Source organism: Ochotona curzoniae, unplaced genomic scaffold (genome assembly GCF_017591425.1).
Source record: "Ochotona curzoniae isolate NIBS_2020 unplaced genomic scaffold, NIBS_Ocur_1.0 scaffold_4937, whole genome shotgun sequence".
NCBI lineage: Eukaryota > Metazoa > Chordata > Mammalia > Lagomorpha > Ochotonidae > Ochotona > Ochotona curzoniae.
In genome coordinates this window covers 2,768,260-2,794,376 of record NW_024467126.1, presented here as the reverse complement: position 1 = coordinate 2,794,376, position 26,117 = coordinate 2,768,260, and the positions used below count along the sequence as shown (strand labels likewise).

General features: G+C 48.6%; 1 protein-coding gene across 5 annotated transcripts in view; it reads right to left on the bottom strand.

Annotated features, from left to right (window-relative positions):
- Positions 1-26,117, bottom strand: part of KDM2A (lysine demethylase 2A) — an 87,058-nt gene that overhangs the window by 34,129 nt on the left and 26,812 nt on the right. For 4 of the 5 annotated variants that reach the window (XM_040971063.1, XM_040971061.1, XM_040971064.1 and 1 more), the window contains 6 exons: positions 16,193-16,331; positions 15,388-15,466; positions 14,796-14,842; positions 6,507-6,685; positions 1,411-1,517; positions 1,013-1,106 (listed from right to left, as the gene is read on the bottom strand). In XM_040971063.1, the coding sequence (XP_040826997.1) occupies positions 1,013-1,106; positions 1,411-1,517; positions 6,507-6,685; positions 14,796-14,842; positions 15,388-15,466; positions 16,193-16,322 (636 nt within the window). In that variant the 5' untranslated portion in view covers positions 16,323-16,331. Of the gene's footprint in view, positions 1-1,012; positions 1,107-1,410; positions 1,518-6,506; positions 6,686-14,795; positions 14,843-15,387; positions 15,467-16,192; positions 16,332-21,479; positions 21,928-26,117 lie in introns of those variants that run through there. The other variant, XM_040971062.1, reaches the window with a different exon arrangement.

Genomic DNA, 26,117 nt, shown 5'->3' with positions numbered 1-26,117 from the left:
TCAGGCCCGGCGCAGTGGCACAGTGGTTAAGGTCCTCGCCTTGCACGCCCAGGATCCCATATGCACGCCGGTTCTAATCCTGGCGGCCCCGCTTCCCTTCCAGCTCCCTGCCTGTGGCCCGGGAAAGCAGTCGAGGACGGCCCAAGGTTTTGGGACCCTGCACCCGCGTGGGAGACCCAGAAGAGGCTCCTGGCTTCAGATCGGCATAGCATCGACCGTTGCGGCTCACTTAGGGAGTGAATCATCGGACGGAAGATCTTCCTCTCTGTCTCTCCTCTCTGTATATCCGCCTTTCCAATAAAAATAATAAAAATAAATCTTAAAAAAAAAAAAAAAAAGAAGCACTACTTTCATTCTACCTCTACTTTTCTCTCACGAATGCATTGACTTCTAAAGGAAACAATGGGTAACTGCCAACTCTGTAACTCTGTGGAATTAATTCTAGATTTCAGCTCCCTCAAACCCTCAGAATATTTTGATAAGCTGGAATAGAGTTCTTCCTGAAATAGGATCATCTTTCCTATTCTGTTCATGTCTGCAAAGAGAAAAGGCATCCTATGGCCACGTTTCACACAAAAGGCTGTGTCTACACAGGGAAAGCTGGCTTGGATCCGAATTTGTATGTTGTTTATTTCCACTACATGCACCATGTAATTACCACAATTAAACAAAAAATTAAGACCATTTAAACGTGGATATGATCCTACAGGTTCAGAAACACTTTTGTCCTCGTAAAAACACTTCATTACCTTGCTTGGAGAACTGTTGGGAAACTAGAAACAGGATTGTTGAGGTGTTGTGCTAATGTTGGTGTCATCACCATAGATTAGATGAATGCTATTTACTACTCAACTGTAGCCAAAAGGTGATCTCAATCTTCCATTCTCTTTAGATGAGAACAGGGATAATTTCCTAACAGGTTCATTTCCAGGGTATGGGAAGTTTGCAAGAACTAAAACAAGGCCACGTAACCAGCTTCCAAAGTCATCACCCATCACGACCACGACCATACCTTTCCCCCTTGATGGATGTGATACCAAACTGAGGTACCACCAAAGTCCACATGGAAGTCGGTATAGCAGCCTCGCACACTCATGAGACAGTACCTGAAACAAAGGAAGACGAGACCATTAGAGCAAGAATGAAAAGGAGGAACAGCTTAGCAAAACGTCACACCCGTCTCTGGGTATGGACCGACCAACCTCTGACCCTGCCCAGCAGGAGGAGATTGTCAATATAACCTTTCCCCTAAACATGAGATGGCACGCTGTGCTTCTTGCACACATACTCCTTTAGAACTGTAACGTCTCCTTTTGATCACTCAGAACAAAGCAGATGATGTCTGTGGGAGGAGCGCTTTACGTCTCATTCTGGCTCCCCCAGCACCCACACCGCAGGGAAGTCACTCACTTCTGCACTTTCGGGTACTGCATCTCCAAGATGGCGTTTGTAGACTCAGTCTGACTTTCTTTCAAATGCCTTGGCCACATGTTGTCTACCCAATCAATGAAATCCACCTTAAAAAAAAAACATAAAAACGGAAGGGACACTTAAGATACAAGAATATGGTTGGAATTAACGAGTTTTAAATGCAAGAAAAGCAGAATTCCACACATTCCCTTGGCCCTTTCTCCAGCCGATGCACAGGCCTGCGCCCTACCGGGGGAGGGCGAACAGTGGAAGGAGTTTGTGCAGGTGAGGAATGACTTTCGAGGGATTTCATTGACAAGGCCACTCTACTTGCAGACCACGGAGTGAATGTGTCAGAGCTGGGCCTCCTCAGGGGCTTAGACAGGGCAGTGGACGGCATGCCCAAGTGCGCATGGAGGATGTGGCAGTCCACTGGAGCCAGCACAGGACATCTGGTACCATAACAGAATTGGCCAACTACGTCAGTCAAGCATTGACAATAAATATCTGGGCGACCAGAGAATCCAGGGTGCATTATGTCAGCAACTGGACCATAGGAGGAGCGCCTCGTCCTGGGAACGGCAAGATAACAGCCTTTCAGAAGCACTTGAGCAGAACTGGGCACAGGCCCCAATCGGAGACCCTGGGATGACGCCCAATGGCCATTCCCATGCCTGGGTACTGCGCAGTGAGAACCTGGTGCAGCTCATCCCCTTATCTAACCCCACCCCCACCGGAAGAAAAAAGGAAACTTGGAAACAATGGTCTTACCCACAACCCCCTATTCCTTGACCTTTTTCACCCTAATCAACTGTGTAAAATCACCAAAACTCAATAGTTTTTTTCTTTTTAAAAAAGAAAACCATGATTCCTTGAGAACTTTACAAGAATGCCACAATTTCCTCAAAAGTGAATTAAACCAAGCAGTGGTGAATCTTAGAGCTACTAGAAAAGCATTTTAGAAATAATTTTTAAATCAGAATAAAGGACAGTGGTTGCAGCAACACAATCGTAAGGACAACACTGATCAAAATGGAGGCACTGACACAGACAGCGGTGGGCAACCAACGCTTCTTCAACACGAGTACAATTTGCTCCTTTTCTTCAATCCAAAAAAACTCAACTTCAGGAAGTAGCTGAAACAGGTAGGGCATACTACTAAGAGTAGCCAAGATAACAAATCTGGAAAAACAGCAAATAAACAAACAAACAAAAACCACAACAGGGCCTGGTATAATGGCTCCACTGGCTAATCTTCCCCTTTCAAATGCCGGCATCCCATATGGGCAGCATTTCGTGATCCAGTTGCTCCACTTACACCCATTCCCTGCCTGTGGCCTGGAAAGCAGTAGTGGACGACCCAAAGCCTTGAGGCATCATATGGGAGATCTAGAGGAAGCTCCTGGCTCCTGATTTCCAATTGGGGAAGTTCCAGCCATTGTGGCCATTTGGGAAGTAAACTAGTAGGTGGAAGATCTTCCTCTCATTTTCTTTTTTTAAAAGATTTATTTATTTTTTATTACAAGGTCAGAAATACACAGGAGATACGTGGCGGGGGGGGGAGATGGGGGGAAGGAGGGGGAAGATTTTCCATCTGAGGATTCATTCCAAAAGTGATCACAACAGCTGGTGCTGTGCCAATCCAAAGCCGGGAACCGGGAACTTCTTCTAGGTCTCCCACGTGGGTGCAGGGTCTCAAGGCTTTGTGCCGTCCTCCACTGCTTTCCCAGGCCACAGGCAGGGAGCTGGATGGGAAGTGGAGCTGCCGGGATTAGAACCAGTGCCCATATGGGATCTCGGGGCATTCAAGGCGAGGTTTTTAGCTGCTACGCCACGGCGCCAGGCCCTCATTTCTCGTTCTATAAAATCTGCCTTTCCAATAAAAATAACCTGCTAGCTTAGACATCACCAGGGATTGGTGCCAGGATGTAGTAAGTTAAGCCTCCGTGTGCAGTAACCACATCATATCTGAGCTCTGGCTTGAGTCCAGCTCTACTTCTAGTTTCCTGCTAATGGGCCTTGCAAAGCAGAAGATGATGCAAGTCCTTGGGCCCTTTCACCGAGATGGCAGACACGAAGGTAGCTCCTGGCTCCAGGCTTCTGACCAGCCCAGCTCCAGCCACTGCAGTGACTTCGGGAGTGAACCAGTGCATGGGAGATCACGCAACTCTGACTTACAAATAAAATACATCTTAAAAGAAGAAAAAGACCTTTTAAAAAGCCAAAACATTTGTAAAAAGAAGTGACAATATCCTAGCCTTTGACTGCTGTGGCACTTAACATAAATAGGCAAACTCATCAAAACTCACAGAAGGGTCCGGTGTGATAGCCTACCGGTTAAAGTCCTTGCCTTGCAGGTGCCAGGATCCCATATGGGACCCTGCACCTGTGTGGCAGACCCGGAGGAGGATCATGGCTCCAGATTGGCTCAGCTATGGCCATTGCAGCTGGTTCGGGAGTGAACCATTGGAGGGAAGATCTTCCTCTCTGTCTCTCCTCCTCTCTGTATATCTGACTTTCCAATAAATAAATAGATCTTTAAAAAAATAAAAAAAAACCCTGGACCTTGACTTCAATAAAATGACAAGAATATTCCAAATCCTGCATTAAATAGAACACTTGAATCAATCAACTCCAGAGTCAAGAACTCAAAGGATACAAATGGTAAAAGGAAAGTGACTGGAGGGGCACGGTAAGGCATCCCATCGCGGAGCACCACTCAAGTCCCAGCTCTGCTTCCAGCCCAGCTCCCTGCCAACACTTCTAGAAATGCAGCAGGACATCAGTCACCCACATTTATGGCAACTGACACTAATGTGGCAATCCTGCCTGGAGTTCGAGCCTCCCGACTTTGCAGCAACCAATGGAGAAGTACACTAGTAGATGGGGAAATCCCTGTGCATGGAGTCCTCTGTGTCACTCGGTGCACGGGCTCCACTGGCTAATCCTCTGCCTGCAAGTGCCAGCATCACACATGGGCACTAGTTTGCGTCCCTGTTTGTGGCCTGGGAAAGCAGTCCAGGACGGCACAAAGCACTGGGACCCTACACCCGCGTGGGGGAGACTCTAAGAGGGCTCCCTGTTCCTGACTTTCTGAACTCTGGCTGTGGCAGCCATTTGGAGATTAACCAGTAGATGGAAGATCTTTGTCCCTCTTGTCCTGTAAATCTGCCTTTTCTTTATCTACTATTTTTTAAAGATTTATCTATTTTTATTGAAAGTCAGATATACAGAGAGGAGGAGAGACGAAGATCCTCCATCCGCTTTTCACTCCCAAGGGACCACAATGGCGAGAGCTGAGTCAATCCGAAGACAGAAGCTTCCTCCAGGTCTCCCACGTGGGTGCAGGGAGGTTCTGGGCCATCCTCGACCGCTTTCCTAGGCTGCAAGCAGGGAGCTGGATGGGAAGTGGAGCAGCCAGGATATCAACCAGCGCCCAGATGGGATCCCAGCACATGAAAGGTGAGGATGTTAGTCATTGGGCTCTTAAATTTGCCTTTTCAATAAAAATAAATCGTTCAAAAAAAGGAGTGGCATTAGACAACAGGGGGATTCAGGAGCGATCCTGACAACCTCTTAATAGGAGATTATATGCTAAGAGTAGGGGGGAATCCCAGAGCGGAGCAGGGGGACAAGAGGAGGCTTGTATCCCAACCCTGAAGACTCCCAGATCCTCACCAAGGTCTATCAGTACGAGCACCAAGGATTATAGCCCAGCTACTAAGGAGACCACGGAGAATTCGAGTGCCCTCAGAGGCCAAGAACTCTGAGGTCATCCACTCCTGCTTGAATCTACCACATGGGATGGAAGAAGTCAAAATCCTCCCTCGCGGGATCCAAGAGCATCAGAACAACAGCCAGGAGCCCTGAGTAGTCTGCAGATACAGAAAAACAGTGGACTTCCTTTGGGACTAGGGAAGGGACCTCTCTGTGGTCCTTGCTTGGTTCCGACTTTGGTTCCGCACGCTGTCTGGCAATGACCAGCACGATTGCTCCGGAAACCCCTCAAAACTAACAAATAACCAACCAACCAACAAAACAAAAATCTAGAATATATAGAGAACAACAAGGAAAGCCTAAAAACAGACAGGCAACAGCGTGGACTCACTTATATCTTACTAGGTGATACACAAAGATTAATTACTCCTCACTGGCGCATTGAAGATTTCTCTGCACACCCCTCCATAAAACTGTTTTGCACCTAAACTGTTGATATATGTCTTGTTACAGTTATAAGCCAGTCTAGACTTCCCGGGGGGGGGGGGGGGGAGACAGCTTCACAAAAATTATGCTTCGACGCTATAAAAAGCTAAATACTACACTGAAAATACACATGAGACAAGTGAATGGTAACCTGTAGCAATTTTAAGGTGTATAGAATCCGGTTGTATATAAACTAAAATCGAAGCATCAGTGAAGAAGTCACAGGATGTGGTTAAGAACTTGCATTTTTTTTAAACTCAATACTTTGTCCCCTAATTCCATAACATTATAAATTGTTGCTGATGTTATGTTGGGGCTTTTGGTTGATCGGGATGATGCTCTGCCGGCTCTACCTTCAGACCAGAGAGGGTCTCCCCAAGAAGCAGTTGAACTTATCTAGACAATGATACTGGACTCTATGCTTGGTATATGCCTGCAATGAAAGAATCTCAACTGAACTTGAACTGTGGCAATGCAGCAAGGTGGAGGAATCCACCATGGGGGAAGGTTTGGGGAATAGTGGGGGGAATCCCAGTGCCTATGGAACTGCATGACATAATGCAATGTAATTAAAAAAAAAAAAGGAGTGGCTGCTACCTTGTCTAACCCCATCCAATCCCATCATCTCATCAAGTGCTCACTGGTTCTAAGCAAACTTCCCATGAATAACCTTCTCATCAAGCGAGGTAAGACTGCTTTCCATTATATGCAAAAGTCAAGGTCCCTAAATTAAGTCACTGGTGATACAAATCTGATTGCCCCTGTCCAATAACAGAGTTAACCAATTTTGGAAAATGAAGAGTCTTCTAACATTACACATTATTCATATCCAACAGTGCAATAACCACTCTCATGGTGACGTTGACACACGTGGACACAACGGCCACACTTACTGTGGTGGGCCTCTGCACCATGTTTTCCAGCCTGGTATGGCTGAACTCAAGGCTGATGACATTATACAGTTTCTCCCGCTCCTCTTCTGGGGTCTCATAGTAGCGAGTCCACTGGGCCATGGTCATCTCGATGCCTTTCTGGGTGTTCACATCCATAACGTCCACCATGCGGCGACTCCCTGCCCGGAGAGATGAACCAATTAATTATACAGAACCATTGCTACTCTGAAAACATTGACATATAAAATATGAAGCATCATGGAAGGACACTGTCCCTTCTTCAGCACGGTATCAGTAACAGAAAAGAAATATCACTTCAGGTGGATAATCATAATCAAACCTCAGAATGTGTAAGGGGGTAGCTCCTTTTTAAAAAAAGATTTAATGTATTGCGAACTCAGAATTATATAAATATGAAGGTACAATGTAGGGGAAGGTACGGGTGGGGGGGGGAGACAGATGGATAGATAGACAGAGGTAAATATATCTTCCACTGGGCCTGGCATGAGGGCGCAATTACCTGATCCTACCCTTGTAAGCACTAGGATCCACATGGGTGCCTTTTTTTTTTTAAAGATTTATTTTTATTAATTTTTTATTGGAAAGGCGGATATACAGAGAGGAGAGACAGAGAGGAAGATCTTCCATCCAATGATTCACTCCCCAAGTGAGCACAACAGTCGATACTATGCAGATGCGAAGCCAGGAGCCTCTTCCAGGTCTCCCACGTGGTTGCAGGGTCCCAAAGCTTTTGGGCCGTCCTCGACTGCCTTCCCGGGCCACAGGCAGGGAGCTGGAAGGGAAGTGGGGCTGCCGGGCCCCACATGGGTGCCTTTTTATGACTCAGCTGCCCAACTTCCCGTCCAGCTCCCTGCCTGTGGCCTGGGAAAGCAGTGGAGGCCAGCCCAGAACTTTGGGACTCGCACTCACGTGGGAGACTCAGAGGAGGCTACTATCTGATTGACTCAGCTCTGGTCACTGCAGCCATCTGGAGATAGATTTATCTCTCTTCTTCTGTCAATCTGATCTGCATTTCCAATAAAAGTTAAAAACAAACAAAAAAAACCCTCCACTGGTTCCCTTCCAGAGATGGCCAGAACAGACAGGGCTATGCCACGCTGGTGCCAGCTTTACCCAGGTCTTCATGTGGGTGGTAGGGGCCCCAAGTACTTGGCCCATCTTTTGGTGCCTTTCCCAAGCCATTGGCAGGGAACTGAACTGGAAATAAAGAGTACCCACGTGGGATGCTGTTGCCACATCACCCACTATGCCTTAACAACAGCCCTGATAATATTAGATAAAGTAATTACTTGCTCAGGTATGTTTATTAAACTGTAGCCTATGGAATCTTATTTAATCTTTTTTTTTTTAAAGATTTATTTTTTATTATTTATTTATTGGAAAGGCGGATATACAGAGAGGAGAGATAGAGAGGAAAATCTTGCGTCCGATGATTCACTCCCCAAGTGAGTGCAATGGCTGATGCTATGCCGATCCGAAGCCAGGAGCCTCTTCTGGGTCTCCCACGCGGGTGCAGGATCCCAAAGCTTTGGGCCGTCCTCGACTGCTTTCCCAGGCCACAGGCAGGGAGCTAGAAGGGAAGTGGGGCTGCCGGGATCAGAACCGGCGTCCATATGGGATCCCGGGCGTGCAAGGCGAGGACCTTAACCACTGCACCACCGCACCGGGCCCAGAATTTTATTTAATCTTACCTAAGCTTGAAAATTCTCATGTTCAGTACTATTTTCCATTACGCATATGAAAGGCACCTTGCAGGACAGGAACCTGGGCACCCTAACTGGACAGTCAAAGCTCTTGTGCGCCGTGCCCAGCCCGGGCGAGACTGCAGCTCTCCCTCCTGCTGTCGTCTACGTGCCTCCGTCTGTCCCACCACCCTGAGTATGCGTAACCTTGGGAACTCAGGACAGGTGAGCTCCAGCAGTCTTTCTCTGGGTGCTTTCTTGGGATAAAATATTTTTTATGTGGGTTTTTCTATTTTTGAAAATAAATAAATAGCGCGCGGAGTGGTAGCTTAGATTCTAAACCCTTGCCTTGCAACAACGGGATCCCATATGGGTGCCAATCCATCCGATCCCGGCTACTCCGCTTTCCATCCAGATCCCTGTTTCTGGCCTGGGAAAAGCGCTTGCGGATGGCCCAAATCCTGCGTGGGAGACCCAGAAAAAGCTCCTGGCTCCTGGCTTTGGATTGGCTCAGCTCCAGCCACTGTGGCCACTTGGGAAGTAAACCAGTGGATGGAAGATTTTTCTTTCTCTCCTCTGTGTAAATTGGACTTTGCAATAAAAATAAATGAACAAGTGAATAAATTACAGATATGTATATATATTTGAAAGGCAAGGGAGACACGCACACCAGTTTCAATCTGTTAGTACCTTCCCAAATCAATGGGCTCCAATCAGCACGATCAGGACAGGGGAAGCTGCAGCTCCATCTGGGTTGTGTACAGTACACTGGACCCTACAGCTGCTGCCTCCCAGGAAGCTGGATCATAAATGCAGCTTAACCCACTGTGTCCCAAACCGGCTGCACTTATGATCCAGCTTCCTGGGAGGCAGCAGCAGTTCCAATCCCATCTCTGGGAATGTATTGGAAGATAGCCTCTAGGCCTGCACCTACATGGGCGCCCTGGAAGTCCTGCCACAGCGGCCACTGGGGCAGTGCATCAGCGGCTGAAGGTCTTTTCCTCCGTTTCCTTCTCTGAGGAATCTTTAACAATGAAGTAGCACTTAGCTCACATCACCCGTGGTCATGACATCTTAGCAACACTACCAACTCATGGACAAGGATCTAGTTATTCACCTTCAGTTTGTTTTCTGCAATGCACTGCCATTTTCATAATACTTTAGTAGCCATGGCTCAGATACTAATGAAGCTGTTTATTCTCCTAGTATGTAACTGTAAATGGAACTTTCTGTAATTTTTTCTGTATTACTTCTTATTACTATAAATGAAATTTTTGAGTGCCAAGTGTTACTATTTTTACTGAGTTTATGCGTTTTAAACAACTGTGAAAAGCCGGCACTAGGCCCTGAGGGTGGGTTGTCCTCCGTCCCCTGTGACGCCCTGGTGCCCCACAGGCCTGATGCCCTCCCTCTTGTTTTCAGTGTGTGTGGCTCTCAATTTCCCTTTCAGGAGTGCTTCTGCTAAATTCTGGTAGGCTATTTTTGTAGTCATTTATCTTTAAATACTTTCTCTGGAGATTTTTTTTCAATTCATTGGTTTGAAGAGATTTATTCCCAGAACTGTCAACTTTCAAACTGAATTCCTTATTGATACCTAATTTGATTCCATCATGGCTAAACAAGACATTTTTATTTATTTATGTTGAAGACCCCTGAGAAAACACTTTGATGTCTCTCTTTAAATCTGCTGTGACTTGGGCCAGTTGTGCAGTGTACCTGCAACTCGAGCTTCCCACACTGTGCCCGCTCGTGTCCCGCTGCCCCACTCTGATCCCGCTCTGTGCCAATGGCCTCGGGAAGCAGCAGAGGACGCTGAGTACCTGGGCCCACAACACCCTCATGCAGACAGGGATGGAGCTACAGCTCCTCCTGCCACACCTGGGGCCTTTGCTTCCACCTACTGAGTGAAAAAACATGCAAGATGTTTCTGTCTGCCCTACAACTACTCTAAATTAATAAAGCTTTGGGGAGACAAAAACCACCCCACAAGAGACATGACCAAACCCTTGGCTTCAGCTTAGCTCTGTGCTTGCTGGCTGTAATGACCACCCAGGTAACGTCAGCAGATGAAAGACCTTCCCATTTCTGTAACTCAGCATCTCAAAATAAATAATTTTTAAAATATATACATTAACTCCCTTAATATCCCCTTTCACCTCAGATATATGAAAGAAGCAATATGGAAATAATAGTCTTACCCACTTTCCTGTAGCCCTTGAAACATTTTACCCTAATTCACTATGTAAAGATTGTCAAAAATATAATAAAAAATGGAAAAAGTTTAAAAAATACATACATATATTCACTTTTGTAACAAAATGGGAAAAATCTGCTGGGGGGTGGGAGTTTGGGGGGGAATCCCAGCCTATACAAAATCGTACCACATAATTCAAAATAAAAATATATTTAAAAAAAAAAAAGAAAAATATACATGTATTTATTTACAGGGCCTGGTGCGATACTTTAGCAATTAAGGTCATCGCCTTGAACGCACCAGGATCTCCTATGTGAGCCGGTTCTAATCCCGGCAGCTCCACTTCCCATCCAGCTTCAAGCTTGTGGCCTGGGAAAGCAGTTAAAGATGCCCAAAGCCTTGGGACCCTGCACTCCCACAGGAGACCCCGAGGAAGCTGCTAGCTCCTGGTTCCTGGCTTCGGATTGGCTGAGAACCGACTGCTGGGGCTGCTTGAGGAGTGAACCAGCAGTTGGAAGATTTTTCTCAGTTTCTCTTTCACTCTGTACATCTGACATTCTGGTTAAAAAGAGAGATAAGGCCTAGTAGAAAGTACCTAGGTTACCGGGGTAATGGCCTCAGAGCAGGCCCAATTCTCTCTCACTCTTGTCCAGGCCACGGACACCCTTCCCGGGGCCTGCATGGATGGACGCCCAATCTGGGACTCTCAACCCCCAAAGCTGCAAGCTTAGTATGCAGCTTCTTCCTATAGCAATACAATAAAAGCTAATGAACTGCTTATAATCTTATTAACGATCCCCTTACGTAATGAGAAAGTGCTCCAATGCTTTCAAGAGTCTCCTAGCCTTGCAAATTCTGATTGTAACATATTGGTTGTGGTGTCTGAGTTAAGTAGTTTGTTGAGTTTTTCAAATGTTCACTTCATGCCTTTGATCAAATCTGGGAATTTTCTTCAAATATTCTTTGTTTCTTCTTCGTCTTCTAGTACTTATAAAATGCATATCGTAGTCTGCTCATTGGTGTCCCACATGTCCCCTCATGCATTCCAAGTGTGATGTGTACTGCAAATGACAGAATAGCTTAGGAGCCACTGAAAATGGACAAAAATTTCTTATAGCTCTGATGGCTGGGAAACCCCATAGCAAGCAGCAGGCATCTGGCCAGGGCTTTTTGTCATCACATGACACAAGCAGAGCGAGGCCGACCTTGCCCTGTCAACAAGGTGGAGCCCTCAGTCCAACACCTCTCAAAAACTCTTATTTATTTTTGAAGATTGATTTTTACTGGAGAGGCAGATCAAATTTACGGAGAGGAAGGAGAGGCAATGAACTTCCAGTTGCTGGTTTACGCCCTAAATGGTCCCAACAGCTGGGCCTGAGCTGATCCAAAGCTAGAAGCAGGAGCTTCTTCTGGGTCTCCCACAAAAAGCTACATGGTCCAATGACTTGGGCCGTCCTTTACTGCTTTTTCAGTCCACAAGCAGGGAACTGGATGGAAAGTGGAGCAGCCAGAACTTGAACCAGTGCCGTATGGGATCCTGGCACTTACTTACAAGATCCCAAGACTCCACTTTAAAAAACAAACAAGCAAACAAACAAACAAGCTATTTGAAAGGCAGAGTATATGTGTGTGTAGGAGAGAATGAGAGAAAGAGTGATCTTCCAACTGTTGGTTCACTTTTCAAATGGTCACTAGCTGGAAGCTTCTGACGAGTCCCCCACTTGGGGCCACAGGGCTCCAAGTCCTTGGGCTATCTTGCACAGCTCCTCCAGGCATGGCAGAAGGGAGCTGGGATAGAAGCAGAGCAGCTGGGACTTTGAGCTCTGTCCACCATTGGTCTTTTCAGGTACAGCTGGTTTCCGCCCTCTGAACAGGCCTTCTTTCTTATTCCATCACATGCCATTGATTCCTGCTGAATACTGGGTATCTCCATCTAGAACCAGCCTCTCCCTCCTTGTCTGGGGTGTCTATATGTCGTTACGGCTTGTTTCATTTTGTCTTGCTTTGCCTTTATTTTCATAGCTGCAGACTGTCTGTGTATCAAGGATCAGCTTCAAGTATGAATGAGAAGTTTTCTCAGCTCTTTCGGATCCCTTCTGGGGGCATACCCGGTCACTTTCTAATGGCCGCCCACACATACAGCTTCTTCCACTGACCCTACCTTTAATGTCTGCCTCACAGAGAGAAAAATGTGACAGTGCTCTAGTCCTTCCAACCACCTGGGAATCACTCTGGCCAGAGAAAACGGCTGGCAACAGAGGCCACCTGGGAACACGGCCCGCTCCCCAGTACCTGGAAGACAGGGTCCGTTCTGCCGAAACCACCCTTCAAGAACTGTGTCCCAGCAGCTTGTTCCAGAACACATGTGTAGCTGCCTGCCCAAAGCCTAGCGGGGGACATGGAGGAACGGGAAGACAGGGAGAAGCTACCCTCAGCACACTGACACCTGGAGCTGTCTGGATTCATTTCTGGACCAGGCCTTCATCTGAACTTGCAGGCTCTCACTGGAACCCAGGCCACTAAGAACAGCTCCATCCGCGAGATTCTGCTAGGTAACTGCTGTGCAGCGGGGCAAGTATGTTCTTGGAGCTTCCCACTCTGCTATCTCCCCACAATGTGCTCCAGGAACCTACACTGTCAGTGGGAATCAAAGAGGGTTCTGCTGGGGGCTGGCGCCATGGTGTAGCAGGCTGTGCCCCCTGTGCCGCTTTCACCCTACACAGGCACTGGGATCGGACCCCAGCTGCACAACTCCCAGTGCGGTGAACAAACCAATGAAGATCTCTCCCTCTGTCCTTGGATCTATACCTGGGCCTCTCAAATAAAATAAACAAATGGAAAAAAACAAAAACCGAGGGTTCTGAGGCAGGTCACTTACAGATGGTAAACTGAACAGATGTCTACCCAAGAGTGAGCAGGTGTGGCGACCTGCTGTCACAGGGATCCTGGGAGTTCTGCACAAAGTTCTTTAAGAAAAAGCCAAGAGGTCGGCACCACGGCTCAAGGGGCTAATCCTCAGCCCGAGAGTGCTAGCATCCCATATTGATGCTGCTTCATGTCCCGGCTGTCCCACTTCCCTTCCAGCTCCCTGCTTGAGGAAGTCAAGGATGAACCAAGCCTTGGACCCTGCACCCACATAGCAGACCCGGAAGCTCCTGGCTCCTGGCTTCAGATCAGCTCAGCTCTTTCTGTTGTGGCCACCTGGGGAATGAACCAGTAGATGGAAGATTTTTCTGTCCCTCCTTCTCTCTGTAAATCTGCTTTTCCCATAAAGATAAATAAAAATCTTAAAAGAAAAAGTCAAGTGATGGATTCTAAGTAGACAAGTAGTTACACTAAGGCTTAGGTAAGTCAGCATTTGAATCACTGAACAGACTTGCTTTACATCTGCTACAGCCTGGGGCCCGCGGCAAGCCTAAGGAAGCACTCAGTGCCGGGCACATGGCTGACGGGCACGGGAGACGAACAACGGGAGGTAGAGACTGGCTCAGGGCTCTCTGCAGGGCTAACCTCTTGGGTAATGAGCTCACCCAGAGACCTGACAGGGGCCCTCACGTGGTCAAGAGCCAGCACTGCAAGACACAGTTCCTACACACTGGGAGCCTTCTTTAGTTCAGTTTTAGTTCTTTAGTAAAGCGCTCCGCTTTATGCTTCAAAAGGCTGTCCTGAGCTGAAGCCCACCTATGCACCCCTAAGCCTGAGGGCAATGAACACCAAGCACAGACGATCATGCCAGAGCTTAACTAACCACAGGCAGCAGTCTTCTTTTTTACTAGACCCTGTTAGTTTCAGCTCTTTTCAAAAACGCCAAGTATAATCAATGTAACTCACAATAAAATCATGGGTCTGGTGCAGTAGCCTAGCAGCCAAAGCCATCGCCTTGCACACACCAGCATCCCAGTAGCCCCATTTTCCATCTAGCTTCCTGCTTGTAGCCTGAGAGGGTAGTCAAGGACGGCCAAAGAACTTGGACCCTGTACCTGTGTGGGAAACCAGGAAGAGGCTCCAGGCTCGTAGATTCAGATTGCCCAACTTTGGCCATTGTGACCATTTGGGAAGTAAATCAATGGACAGAAGATCCTTCTCTCTGTATATATGACTTTCCAATAAAAATAATCCAAATTTTAAAAAATACTGAATTTCGTCACGGATTAAGAGAAATTTTAATATATCTATTTTGCAATGTTAAGAAATTCAAGCCTTAGACAAGTTACCAAATGCAGCCCTGGCAAGGATTCCCGGGGGATTTCCTACCACCCTTAAGGTACAGAAAAATAAAGTTTCATGGCTTAGAGACACAAGTTTTAGTTTCTTGGGTAGATTTGCCCCGAAGCCATTCTTCACGGAGATGCGGACAGACATACGATAAAGCAGCGGTGGGGCGGCACTCACCCACACACATCTTGACGTCGTTCACAGTGAAGTCCGGATCCGGCATCCTGCAAAGCAAAGACCACTGAGCAGAAGCAGAAAGCGCCACTTCTTCCATCGCAGCTGCTCCCACAGGCTCTGAGAACCCCCGGCCTCATCCAATGACACTCAGCTGCTCCCACAGGCTCTGAGATCCCCCGGCCTCATCCAATGACACTCAGCTGCTCCCACAGGCTCTGAGAACCCCCGGCCTCATCCAATGACACTCAGCTGCTCCCACAGGCTCTGAGAACCTCCGGCCTCATCCAATGACACTCCGGTTTGGAATTATTTTCTAAGAATATTTTGTCATATGTTTACATATATAACAGGAAAATAAAAAACAGCAAAACGCTAACAACAATTATCTGAGAAAGGTAGATAAGAGGACACTTAAGCTATTCTGTTTTTCAGTTCATCTATATTGTCCCATTTACCTGAACACAAATCATTTGTATAACAAAACCAAGAAATTCTGTATTTATTGTCTAAATAAAGGAGGGGCTGTTCTCAGTTACCTACTGGCTTGTGTCTGACTAGAGCAGTCACATCCAGCCAGGCCAAGAACACTTACTTTATTCCAAGTCCATCAGAATTCTTGAAAATTAGAGGGTCTCTCAAGCCACCACGCTGGATATATTCTACATTAAAATCTGTCGCCACAAGAAAACAGTTATTAGAAGGACATGAGGTATCTCTGGGAAAAAGACACAAAGACCAGAAAGGGGGCCCCAAGTAGTAAGTTAATAAAATGCTTTCATTCTGCATCTACAGCTGTTCTGCCAATCAAGGCATGCAGCAGGCCGAGCAAGCGCAGAGGCTGGGCTGCAGGGAGGCTGGGCTGCAGGGAGGCTGGGCTGCAGGGAGGCTGGGCTGCAGGGAGGCTGGGCTGCAGGGAGGCTGGGCTGCAGGGAGGCTGGGCTGCAGGGAGGCTGGGAAGCGCAAACGCAGAGCTTCAACTATGGGAAACAGCGCCATGTGAAATCTAAGAAGAAATTATTATAATTACCTTATTTTGGCAGACAAAAATATTAATTCTGATCACAATACATGTTACAACCTTGTCAGTCTGGGAAGGATCAAGGGAAAGTGGCGCACACTGACCCGCACCTTGTAAGGGCGGGGGGCAGACACGTGTGCTTTTCTTGGTTAATGTATTATTTTGAACTAAAGCCAAACCCAGGGATGGGAGGAAGGACAGGCAATCGGGTAAACAACGCCAATCCTCCCATGTTAACCAGAGCTTGCTTCTAACCCAGCCCAGAAGAGGTCGCAGGAAGGACTGCGGCATGCACAGCGCCTTCACAGGCAGCCAACTGGGACGCTGCCACACAGACGACAGGCCCACAGTGCCAGAACTAAACCAAAACTATACTTACCTTTGCCTTCCATAAAAGTAACAAAATTGGCGTTGTATTTGTTGGTATGGAGCTTTTCTTCCAAGTCAAAAGTTCTTTTCCCTTCAATTTCATCATCTGAGATGCCATCGTCTTCATAGCGCCGTCTCATGGTGCCACGCTGCGGAAGAGGGTCACGTGGCTAAGGCCGCCCGAGACACCAGGTCGGGGCTTTCCGGAGGGCACAGAGGGCTGCCACTTAGCTGCCCCTCTCCTACACGACAAACCTTTTCTTCCTTCCAACTGCAACTCCTGACCGTCTCAGGTGAATACAGAAAACACAGCAAAGCTCTACTAAGCCATGTGTCCCCCACCTGCGGGTCTGACTTTTCTTAGATCTTACAACCTAGAGACAAATTCACGTTCAATATGTCTGAACAGGGTTCACTAAATACTTCATGTATCTATTTCAGCTTGTCTTTAAAGATATTTTGAGCAAGGATACAAAACAAAAGGGTGCTTTAAAAAGTTCATTTTGGTGTAAAAATTTTTGAAATTCAAACATGGATTTTATATGACCCTTTAAGGATCACTCAGCAAGGATTTCAAAAAATTTGAAATGAAAATGAACTGCCCTCTGAAGCCCATTCCACACGCGCACAGGCACCTGCAAGTACCTTGTGTAACTACTTTGTTTTTTCACGGGGAAGAGGTGTATTTAGCACTAGTTTTATCAAACAAACTCAAAAATACACTAAAACATGAACTGCTAAACAAAAAACACTTTTGTCTCAGAAAAAGGCGGAGCAATAATTTACACAACAGCATTCCCGAGTCCGCTTTAAAGATGACACATCTCTTCAAGATGGACAAATGACCAATGGGCACCTGGAAAGATGCCCCATGTCCCCGCTGGCTGCTGCGGAAAGGCAGCCATCCCAAGCGCCAGCTGAGTGCGCAGGACCTGAACCCGTGTTCACGTGCTGCTGATGGCGACGCTAAACAGCGGCCACCTGGCAAAGAAACCTGACACTCCCGAAAAATCAAATGCCCCAGCTGTCTCTCCCCTAAGCACAGATCGGGAAATAGGAATCACACGCCCTGGACTGTAACCTAACTGCACAGACACAAGTTCACATCAGCATCATCCTAACCGCCCAGACGCACCAACCAACAACAGCCAACTGGGGAAGCAATTCACAACGTGTGACGGAGGTATTCAACAGACAGATTACATAGGAATGAGGGCCTGAGACAGAGTGAGAGATAAGCCCAAATCACAGGCTGGGCCCAGCGCGGTAGCCTAACAGCTAAACTCCTCGCCCTGAATACGCAGGGGACCCATATGGGCGCTGGTTCTAATCCCGTCTGCTCCACTTCCCATCCAGCTCCCTGCTTGTGGCCTGGAGAAGTCGAGGGTTCCAGCAAATGAAACGAACTTGGGTTCCTGCACCCACATGGGAGACCGGGGGCAGTTCCTGGTTCACGGCTCCAGATCAGCGCCTCATCAGCTGTTGTGGACGCTAGGGGAGTGAATCATTGGACAAAGATCTTCCTCTTTGTCCCTCCTCCTCTCAGCATATCTAACTTTCCAATTAAAAAAATAATCTTAAATCACGGGCTGTAGGATTTCACAAAGGTCCTAGGCAAGCGGCAGCCCGCCCAGACGGCAGACTGGCAGTGAAAGGCAGTGAGGAGTGATGACAAGGGCTGCGAACGGCTCAGATTTCATTCAGAGATAGAATCTAGAACCTGGCAGTGTCAATATGCGCACAATTTTGTGGACACGCTGAAAAAAAAAATCCCACGAAATTGTGTATTTTTTTTAAAAGATTTTTTTTTTTTAATTGGAAAGGCGGATATACAGAGAGGAGAGACAGAGAGGAAGATCTTCCGTCCGATGATTCACTCCCCAAGTGAGCGCAACGGCCGATGCTATGCCGATCCGAAGCCAGGAGCCTCTTCTGGGTCTCCCACCGGGTGCAGGGTCCCAAAGCTTTGGGCCGTCCTCGACTGCCTTCCCGGGCCACAGGCAGGGAGCTGGAAGGGAAGCGGGGCTGCCGGGATTAGAACCGGCACCCATATGGGATCCCGGGCGTGCAAGGTGAGGACCTTAACCACTGTGCCACCGCTCCGGGCCCGAAATTGTGTATTTTTTTTTTAAGATAATCTATTTTCATTGGAAAGTCAGTTCCAGAGAGGAGAGAGAGGAAGAGCTTCCATCTGATGATTCACCACCCCCCCAAGCAGCCACAACAACTAGAGCTGCGCTGATCTGAAGCCAGGAGACCGGAGCCTCTCCTGAGCCCCCACACGGGCGCAGGGTCCCAAGCTTTGAGCCATCCTTGCCACTTTCCCAGCGACAAGCACGTAGCTAAATGGGAAGTGGCGCCACTGGGACTAGAACTGGCACCGATATGGGATCCTAGAGTAAGCAAGACAAGGATTCCAGCCGCTAGACTACCACGCCAGGCCCTGAATTGTACATTTTGACAAGCAAATTTTACAATGAATTCTCACAAAACTATTTCAAAATTTCACTTATTCAGCAAATTTACTGTTATAATGTATTCTACATTGTTAAGATTTGCTGGGCCCAGCTGCCTGGCCTAGCAGCTAAAGTCCTCACCTTGCACACCCCAGGATCCCATATAGGCACCGGTTCTAATCCCGGCTGCTCCACTTCCCATCCAGCTCCCTGCTTGTGGCCTGGGAAAGCAGTTGAGGACGGCCCAAAGCCTAGGGACCAACCCTGTACTTGCGTGGGAGACCTGGAGGAGGCTCCTGGCTTCAGATCAGCGCTCTGGCCGTTGCAGTCACTTGGGAGTGAATTAGTGGACAGAAGATCTTCCTCTCTTTCTTTCCTCCTCTGTACATCTGACTTTCCAATAAAAATAAATGAATCTTTAAAAGGGGAAAATTTTGTGTATTTATCTTAATTTTAAAATCATAAACCATAAAGTACCCTTTGAGAATCACTGCATAATTTCTTCATTTTAACATAACAGTTTCTCATAAGTAAGTTAATCACCCTATGAGAATGAGGAGGTATAATGGAATTTTTTTTATAAATGAAGAAAAGTAAAACTGATCTAAGCATTAACCTTTTTAAATAAACAACAAAAAAGCAAAGAGCCAGAGGAAGGATCTTCTCACGTATGGGAGGTGCTCGCGCATGGCCATGAGTGGCAAGCAGCTAACAAGCCAGTTAACCTGTCTAAGTTCCAACTTCCTTCTGGGATAACTAACCTAAGTCCCTTGCCAACCCGATGCTAACCCAGACCTTCCAGTCCTGCTCCATTTACATTCCAGCGTACAACAATCTGCTCCATATCTCTTCCCCCACGCACAGGCCCATTTCCCACTCAGCCTCTGGCACGACCAGGAAAGAGCAGGCAGTGGGCTGACAGGTGGTTCTTCTGGACACTTCCGTATCTTCCTCCCATCCTCCCACAACACCCCCACCCCAACAACAACAAAACTACATGTCCATGCACCACAAGTTTGAGTCAAGCGGCTATTCAGAGCAGTCCTTTCTGGGGAGCTGAGGTCACCAGCTGCTGCTATATGAGGGCAGCTGTCCCTCGGTGCCCGGACCATGCCCTGTGTACACCATGCCAACTACCGCAACACACTCATTCACACCAGCACACATCTTACACAGGATTGACACAACAGAACAGTCTCCTCTGAGACAAGCTTTTTTACTGTTTTGTTTTTTAACGTACTTTACTGGAAACACAGATTCACAAGAAAGACCCTCTGCTGGTTCACTCCCCAAGTGGCCACAAAAGCTGAAACTGAGCTGATTCCAAGCGAGGAGCCCGGAGCCGCCTCTGGGTCTCCCACGCTGGCACAGGGTCCCAAGGCTTTGGACCATCTTCCACTGCCTACCCAAGCCACAGTCAGGGAGCCGGATGGGAAGTGGAGCAGCTGAGACATGAAGTTGGTGCCCACACGGGATCACAATGTTTGCAAGGAACCATTGCGCCATCACACTGAGCCCCATCTGGGACAAGTTAGATCAACTTCCAGTGAGACAAACAGTGCAAAGGACACTTTCCATTTAGGAAAAACACTACCGGGGCAGCAGGTGGTAGAGCTGCATAAAATGATGTGTGCAGGACCCCATGGCTTAGTGCCCGAATCCTCACTCTGTATGCACCAGGATCCCATATGGGCACCAGTGTGGGAGACCTGCAGGGAACTCCTGGCTTCTGGCTTCGGATCAGCTCAGCTCCGGCTGTTGTGGACTCTTGGAGAGTGAAGCAGCAATTGAGAGACTTGTGAATTTGTCTCTTTCTCTCTGTAGATCTACCTTTCCTATAAAAATATATAAATCCCCAGAAGCTCCCTATGAGGCTGAGCAACTGGTCTCCCTGTGAAGAAGCGAGTTTGGACTTCTCAGTCACTACATCATCAGGATACCTAGATTTGAGTGCCATCTCCCAATTCCAGTTTCCTGTTAATGTGTATCCCAGAAAACAGGAGTAAGAGATGGGGTTGGAGCAGGTCTGACCAGGCAGCTGCATCCGCTGCTATGTTCACTAGATGTACAGGCGAGGGAACAGCCTTGACCCTGCACTGCTGGTGCACATACGTCAGGTCGCATCAGGAGCAGCTTGTTGAAGGATTCCCTAACCACACTGTTTAACCCCAACTCCAGCCACAGGGAACAACACAACATATGTGGTCAGACCTAGGAGTGCACGTATCAGGACTGGGCCTCCTCAGCTGCACGAGAGCCAGGTCATCAAGGCCAGCAGGGGACACCGACTACCTCTATCAGAGGATAGTAGAACAGGTTGAACAATTCTCCTGGCCAAGCTTTGCAGCATGTTCTTGGGTATGCAGATGAATTAAGGTGGACTTGGTCAGCTGACAGATCCTGGAAAGATTTTATCAATCCTGGAGCAACAACCGCTCAGAACTATCAAAACCACTCAAGCAGGGGCAGGGGTTTGGCGGCTGGGGACCCCCTTGAATCTTCTCAGCCCGCCAGTTATGGCGGGGCCCCATCCGGGCCGCTGGGCCCTGGACCTGATCCGGGCCTTGCCGCATGTGAGCCTGCCAACTTTAAGCCCAATGCCAGGTCCAGGAAGTCGGCACACAGTTCCAGAGGTCAGAGAAGAGGCAGAAAATGTGGCAGGGGCCATAAAGGAGAAGGGAACTCGGCCCCCGCTGGGCTCTGAGGGAGGCCAGACTCTGTTTTGCATCCAAATCCCAGGTTTAACGAAGGACACAGCTTCAGACGCCAGTGTTGCCCTCCAAGTCCCAAGAGACTGCAGTATCTTACAGATTTTGGACAAGTTGACCCTACACAACTTACTGACTTAACACAGCTTCTCAATGGGAGAGGTGTGACCATCCAGCCACTTAAAAGGGATTATGCTGTCCAGCTAGGAGAGGAGGGTGCTGATATCTTCAAGAGAAAAGTAAACATTGAAGTGCAGATAGCTTCAGAACTCGCCATTGCTGCAATGGAGAAAAACAGAGGTGTTGGCAAGACAGCCTGCTATGACCCGAAGAGGCTGGAAATCCTCTGCAAACCTGTTCCATTCCTTCTGCGTGGACAACCCATTCCCAAGCGGATGCTTCCACCTGAAGCATTGGTGCCTTATTGCACAGACACCAACAACCATGGTTACCCTGTGGATCCTGCCAAATTCCTGAAGCAAGACTTGAACTCGCCAGGAAGTATGGCTATATTATACCTGATATCACTAAAGATGAACTCTTCAAGATGCTCAGTACTTGGGCCCAGCACTGTGGCCTAGCAGCTAAAGTCCCTGCCTTGAAAGCGCCGGGATCGCATATGGGTGCCGGTTCTAATCCCAGCAGCTCCACTTCCCACCCAGCTCCCTGTTTGTGGCCTGGGAAAGCAGGCCTTGGGACCCAAACCTTGGGACCCTGTACCCAAATGGGAGGCCCTAGAGAAAGTTCCTGACTCCTGGGTTTAGATCGGTGCAGCACCTACCATTGTAGTCACTTGGGGAGTGAATCTTCGGACAGAAGATCTCCCTCTCTGTCTCTCCTCCGCTCTGTATACCTAACTTTGCAATAAAAATAAATAAATCTTTATTTTTTTAAGATTTTATTATTATTATTTTTTTTTGGAAAAGCAGATATACAGAGCGGAGGAGAGACAGAGAGGAAGATCTTCCGCCCAATGATTCACTCCCCAAGTGAACGCAACGGCCGATACTATGCCGATCCGAAGCCAGGAGCCTGTTCCGGGTCTCCCATGCAGGTGCAGGGTCCCAAAGCTTTGGGCCGTCCTCTCCTGCTTTCCAGGGCCACAGGCAGGGAGCTGGATGGGAAGGGACCGCCGGGATCAGAACCGGCGCCCATATGGGATCCTGGGCGTGCAAGGCGAGGACCCTAACCACTTGTGCCATCGCGCTGAGCCCAATAAATAAATCTTTTAAAAAAACATCCTAAAACCTACAGATGAGAATCTCCTCAGGTATTAAAGCTCATGAATCCCCTTTGAGAACGCAGAGTACGGAGGGAGTACCAGAAAAGAGACTAAACCATGGAGATTTCTCATTATACTTTCCTGATGTACAATTTTTGAGATGTTGATGTCATTTTTCATTGCAATCACCTCTTTCTGCTTTTCATGTAAAATTAAATAAAATACTCAAGTAACACCCTGGGAACACTGTTCCCCACATTGGGGTCTCTACGGTGTCATCAAAGGACCATCCCCTATCCTTGGGTGCTGATGTAGTTTGACAACAGGAGTAACCTCTCTCATCATGCTTCTCCTCCCTCCTCAAGCAGACACAGCATCCACCTTCCTCTGTATCTGACCATCCCTACCTGGCTGTGGCTGGGGCTACCTATACTGGTCCAGGCTTCCTGCTGGGGATCCTAGCTCTCCATCCATCGCTGCTAGGCAGGGAGAGGGTCCTGAGCTTACGGTTGGCCAGAGTGGGCTCTGGGGTCTGAATTATTGCCTAGGGGCATCCACAGTACATGCAGATGAGAATGAATCCTGAGGGACACTTGACAACAGGGCCACTGTAGTTGCAGGTAAGCGAGGGGACTGAGACCTGGTAGTCTGGAGGGAAGAGATTAGAAGATCTGTGTGGGTCAGACTCATGCGTCCGCCCACGTGGGAATCCGGAGTTGTGCTTATTAGCACGCACATTACTGACCACCACACACTAGTCTACGTGAAAGCTAGAGCTGGGGGCCTGGTTAGCAGGACTAGATCTTAGCACTTAACTGAATGTTGGAACAGCGTATGGATCACATTAGATGGGCTCATGACACTAACCAGCACACAAGAGAACCAGGTCCAGGGGTAGATTCTGTGGGAAATCTATGGGCCAAACCCTGTGGAAAGACATGTCCCGCAGGTTAGATCAAGAGTCAGGGTGGTGATGTGCTGAGTTAGGCATGATCATGGGACCTGCCAACACTCACAGGTACAGGGACCAAGAATAGTCTGGACAGGTCCAAGCTGCAGCACCCACACGTGCATCCTGTAATAGGGTGGGAAGTAGGCCAGGCAGCAACACTCACCAGCTCATACAAGGCCAAGAGGGAAGAGCAGACTATGCAGGGCAAAGATCTAGCATGCGTGAGATCTGGGTCTGAGAGTGGGCCTAAGAGGGGAGCTTGGGAAACTCCCTGGGCCACAGCTCCTGCTGGTGAGCACATGGCCCAGGCCTGAATGTTGGGCAGGCTGGGCAAGGTAGCTCCAAGTGATGCCAAATATGTGGGTTAGTTTTGAAAGGGGGCGGACCAGGCAGGGCTGAGCAAACCTTAGCCCACTGGCAACTGCAGAAACCAGACTGGAACACAGGTCATGCTGGGCTAGGCTATCATACCTAACGGTATAACAGAGCTAGGATGGGAGTGGACTGAGCAAGGCCAGGTGGCGGCACCCGGCAGTGGGAGTTGGGACTGGGGGGCTGGCTGGGTCAGGCCAAGCTACAGCACCCAAAGGCAAAGGCCAAGATAGGGGAGGGGCTATGTGAAGCTGGGTCAGAGCAACCACTGGCACACACAAGATCTATGGCAGGGAACAGGCCTGGCTGGAGAGCAAAGGAAATGCCCTGTCTGGGTTGTGGTTCCCACTGGTGAGTGCAAAGGCCAGGGTAGGGGCTGTTGTGTAGTCTGCACATGGCTGCAGGGTCCCTTGGCACAAGTGTGGACTGCATCTGGGGTACATTGGACTGGGCTAGACTCCAGCACCCATTGGTGCTCGTAAGAACCAAGGTAGGTGTAGGACAGGCTAAGCTAGGTGTCTGCCCCTTCTGAGCCATGTGTGAGCTGTGTCAGGATGTGAACCAGGTTTGGCTGGGCTGTAACACCCAAAAAGTAAAAGCCAAAATGGGTGAAGGTCAGTCAGGAAAGGCCACTGTTCCTTCTAGGGCAAGAGGGGGACTAACCAGGGATGGCACATGGACTCACCACTGTGTGCAAGACCTGGCAATGGGAGAGGTTTTGATGGAGGAGCTTGGGGAACTCTTCTGTCAGGACACAGTCCCTGTAGGTGAGTGACATAATCACGACATGGACCAGCCCAGACCAGGCCAGGGAACGGTACCCAGCGGCATACATTTGCCCGAAGTCAGGGGCGAACCAGGATGGGCCAGTTCATATCACCTGCTGGCAATTCCGAGTACCAGAATGGAGTGTGGGTCAGGTCGGGCTGGACCACAACATAAGCCAGTTCACATGAAGGCCAGGACTGGGGGCCGGATGGGCTGAGCTAGGCTTAGCCCTCAGCAGCATGAGCTGGAATTGGGGGTAGGTCGGGCCCAGCCAGGCTACAAGCGACTGGCATATGCCACAGCACCCAAGCAGCACATGTGAGACCTGAGGGGTTGCGATGAGGGAGGGAGAGGCTAGTAGGGGGGATGTGGATTGTTAGACCACAATACCCAGTGGAAAGGGTGAGTCAGGATGGGGGCAGACCAGAAAAAAGCAGGGCTACAATACTAGTGGGCCTCATGTGGCTTGGATCTGGGAAAAGCCAGGCTGGGCTGATTATTCCTACTGGAACATAAATCAGAGTGGGTGAAGGTTTGGCGGGGCTTTGCTATAGCATCAGCTGGCAGAGGTTGGCATGGGGAGGCTAATTCTGTCAAGTTAAACTGCCGAACCACCTGGAGAGTGCAAGACCTAGGAGTGGGAGTAGGCCCATTAGAAAACAGTGGGCACCTGCCTCTTTGGTTGCTACTCTCGCTGATGAACATAAGAACCAGGACTGGGGCAGGGGTGGCTAAACAGAGTGGCACCCACTGGCACATGTGTGGATTGGATAGTGGGGCTGGTTGGGTTGAACTAGGCTTCAATGCCCATTGACATGTATGAGAGCAGAATGGGATGTCAGATAGACTGGACCAGTCTGCTGTACATACTGGCAAGCATAGAACCAAGGCACGGCAGAGGGGCTGGGGAGGGTTACTGTGGGTCGCTCCAACTAGGCTGTAGCTCCCACTGCTTGGTGTGAAGGCCGAGTATGTGATCAGGCTGCACTCCAATACCCACTGGTACATGTAGAAGACAGGGCTGGAAACTGAACTAACCCAGCCATGGCAACCACCAGCATGTGCATAAACTGACTGAGGAAATGGACTGTGTCAGACCCTCTACTGGCATGTACACAAGAATCGGGGCTGGGATCACCTCAGATGAAATTTCTATGGCAATCCGCCCAACCGAACCACTGGACTCAGAACTGCAACCATGGAGAGAATTGCAGGTTCCCTGGTCAGAGTTGGGACTCCTCAATGGCTCAGATGGAGAGGTGGACAGCATATCCAGGTGCACGTGGAGTATATGGCAGTCCATTGGAGCCTGCAGAGGACATCTGTCACCATAACAGAGGACGCAGGACAAAACAAATTGATCAACTAACAGAACCGCATGTTGGCAGTGAAAGTCTGGGTCAATGCACACTCTGGATTGGACCATGTCAGCCAGTGGATTCTGGAGAGATTTCATT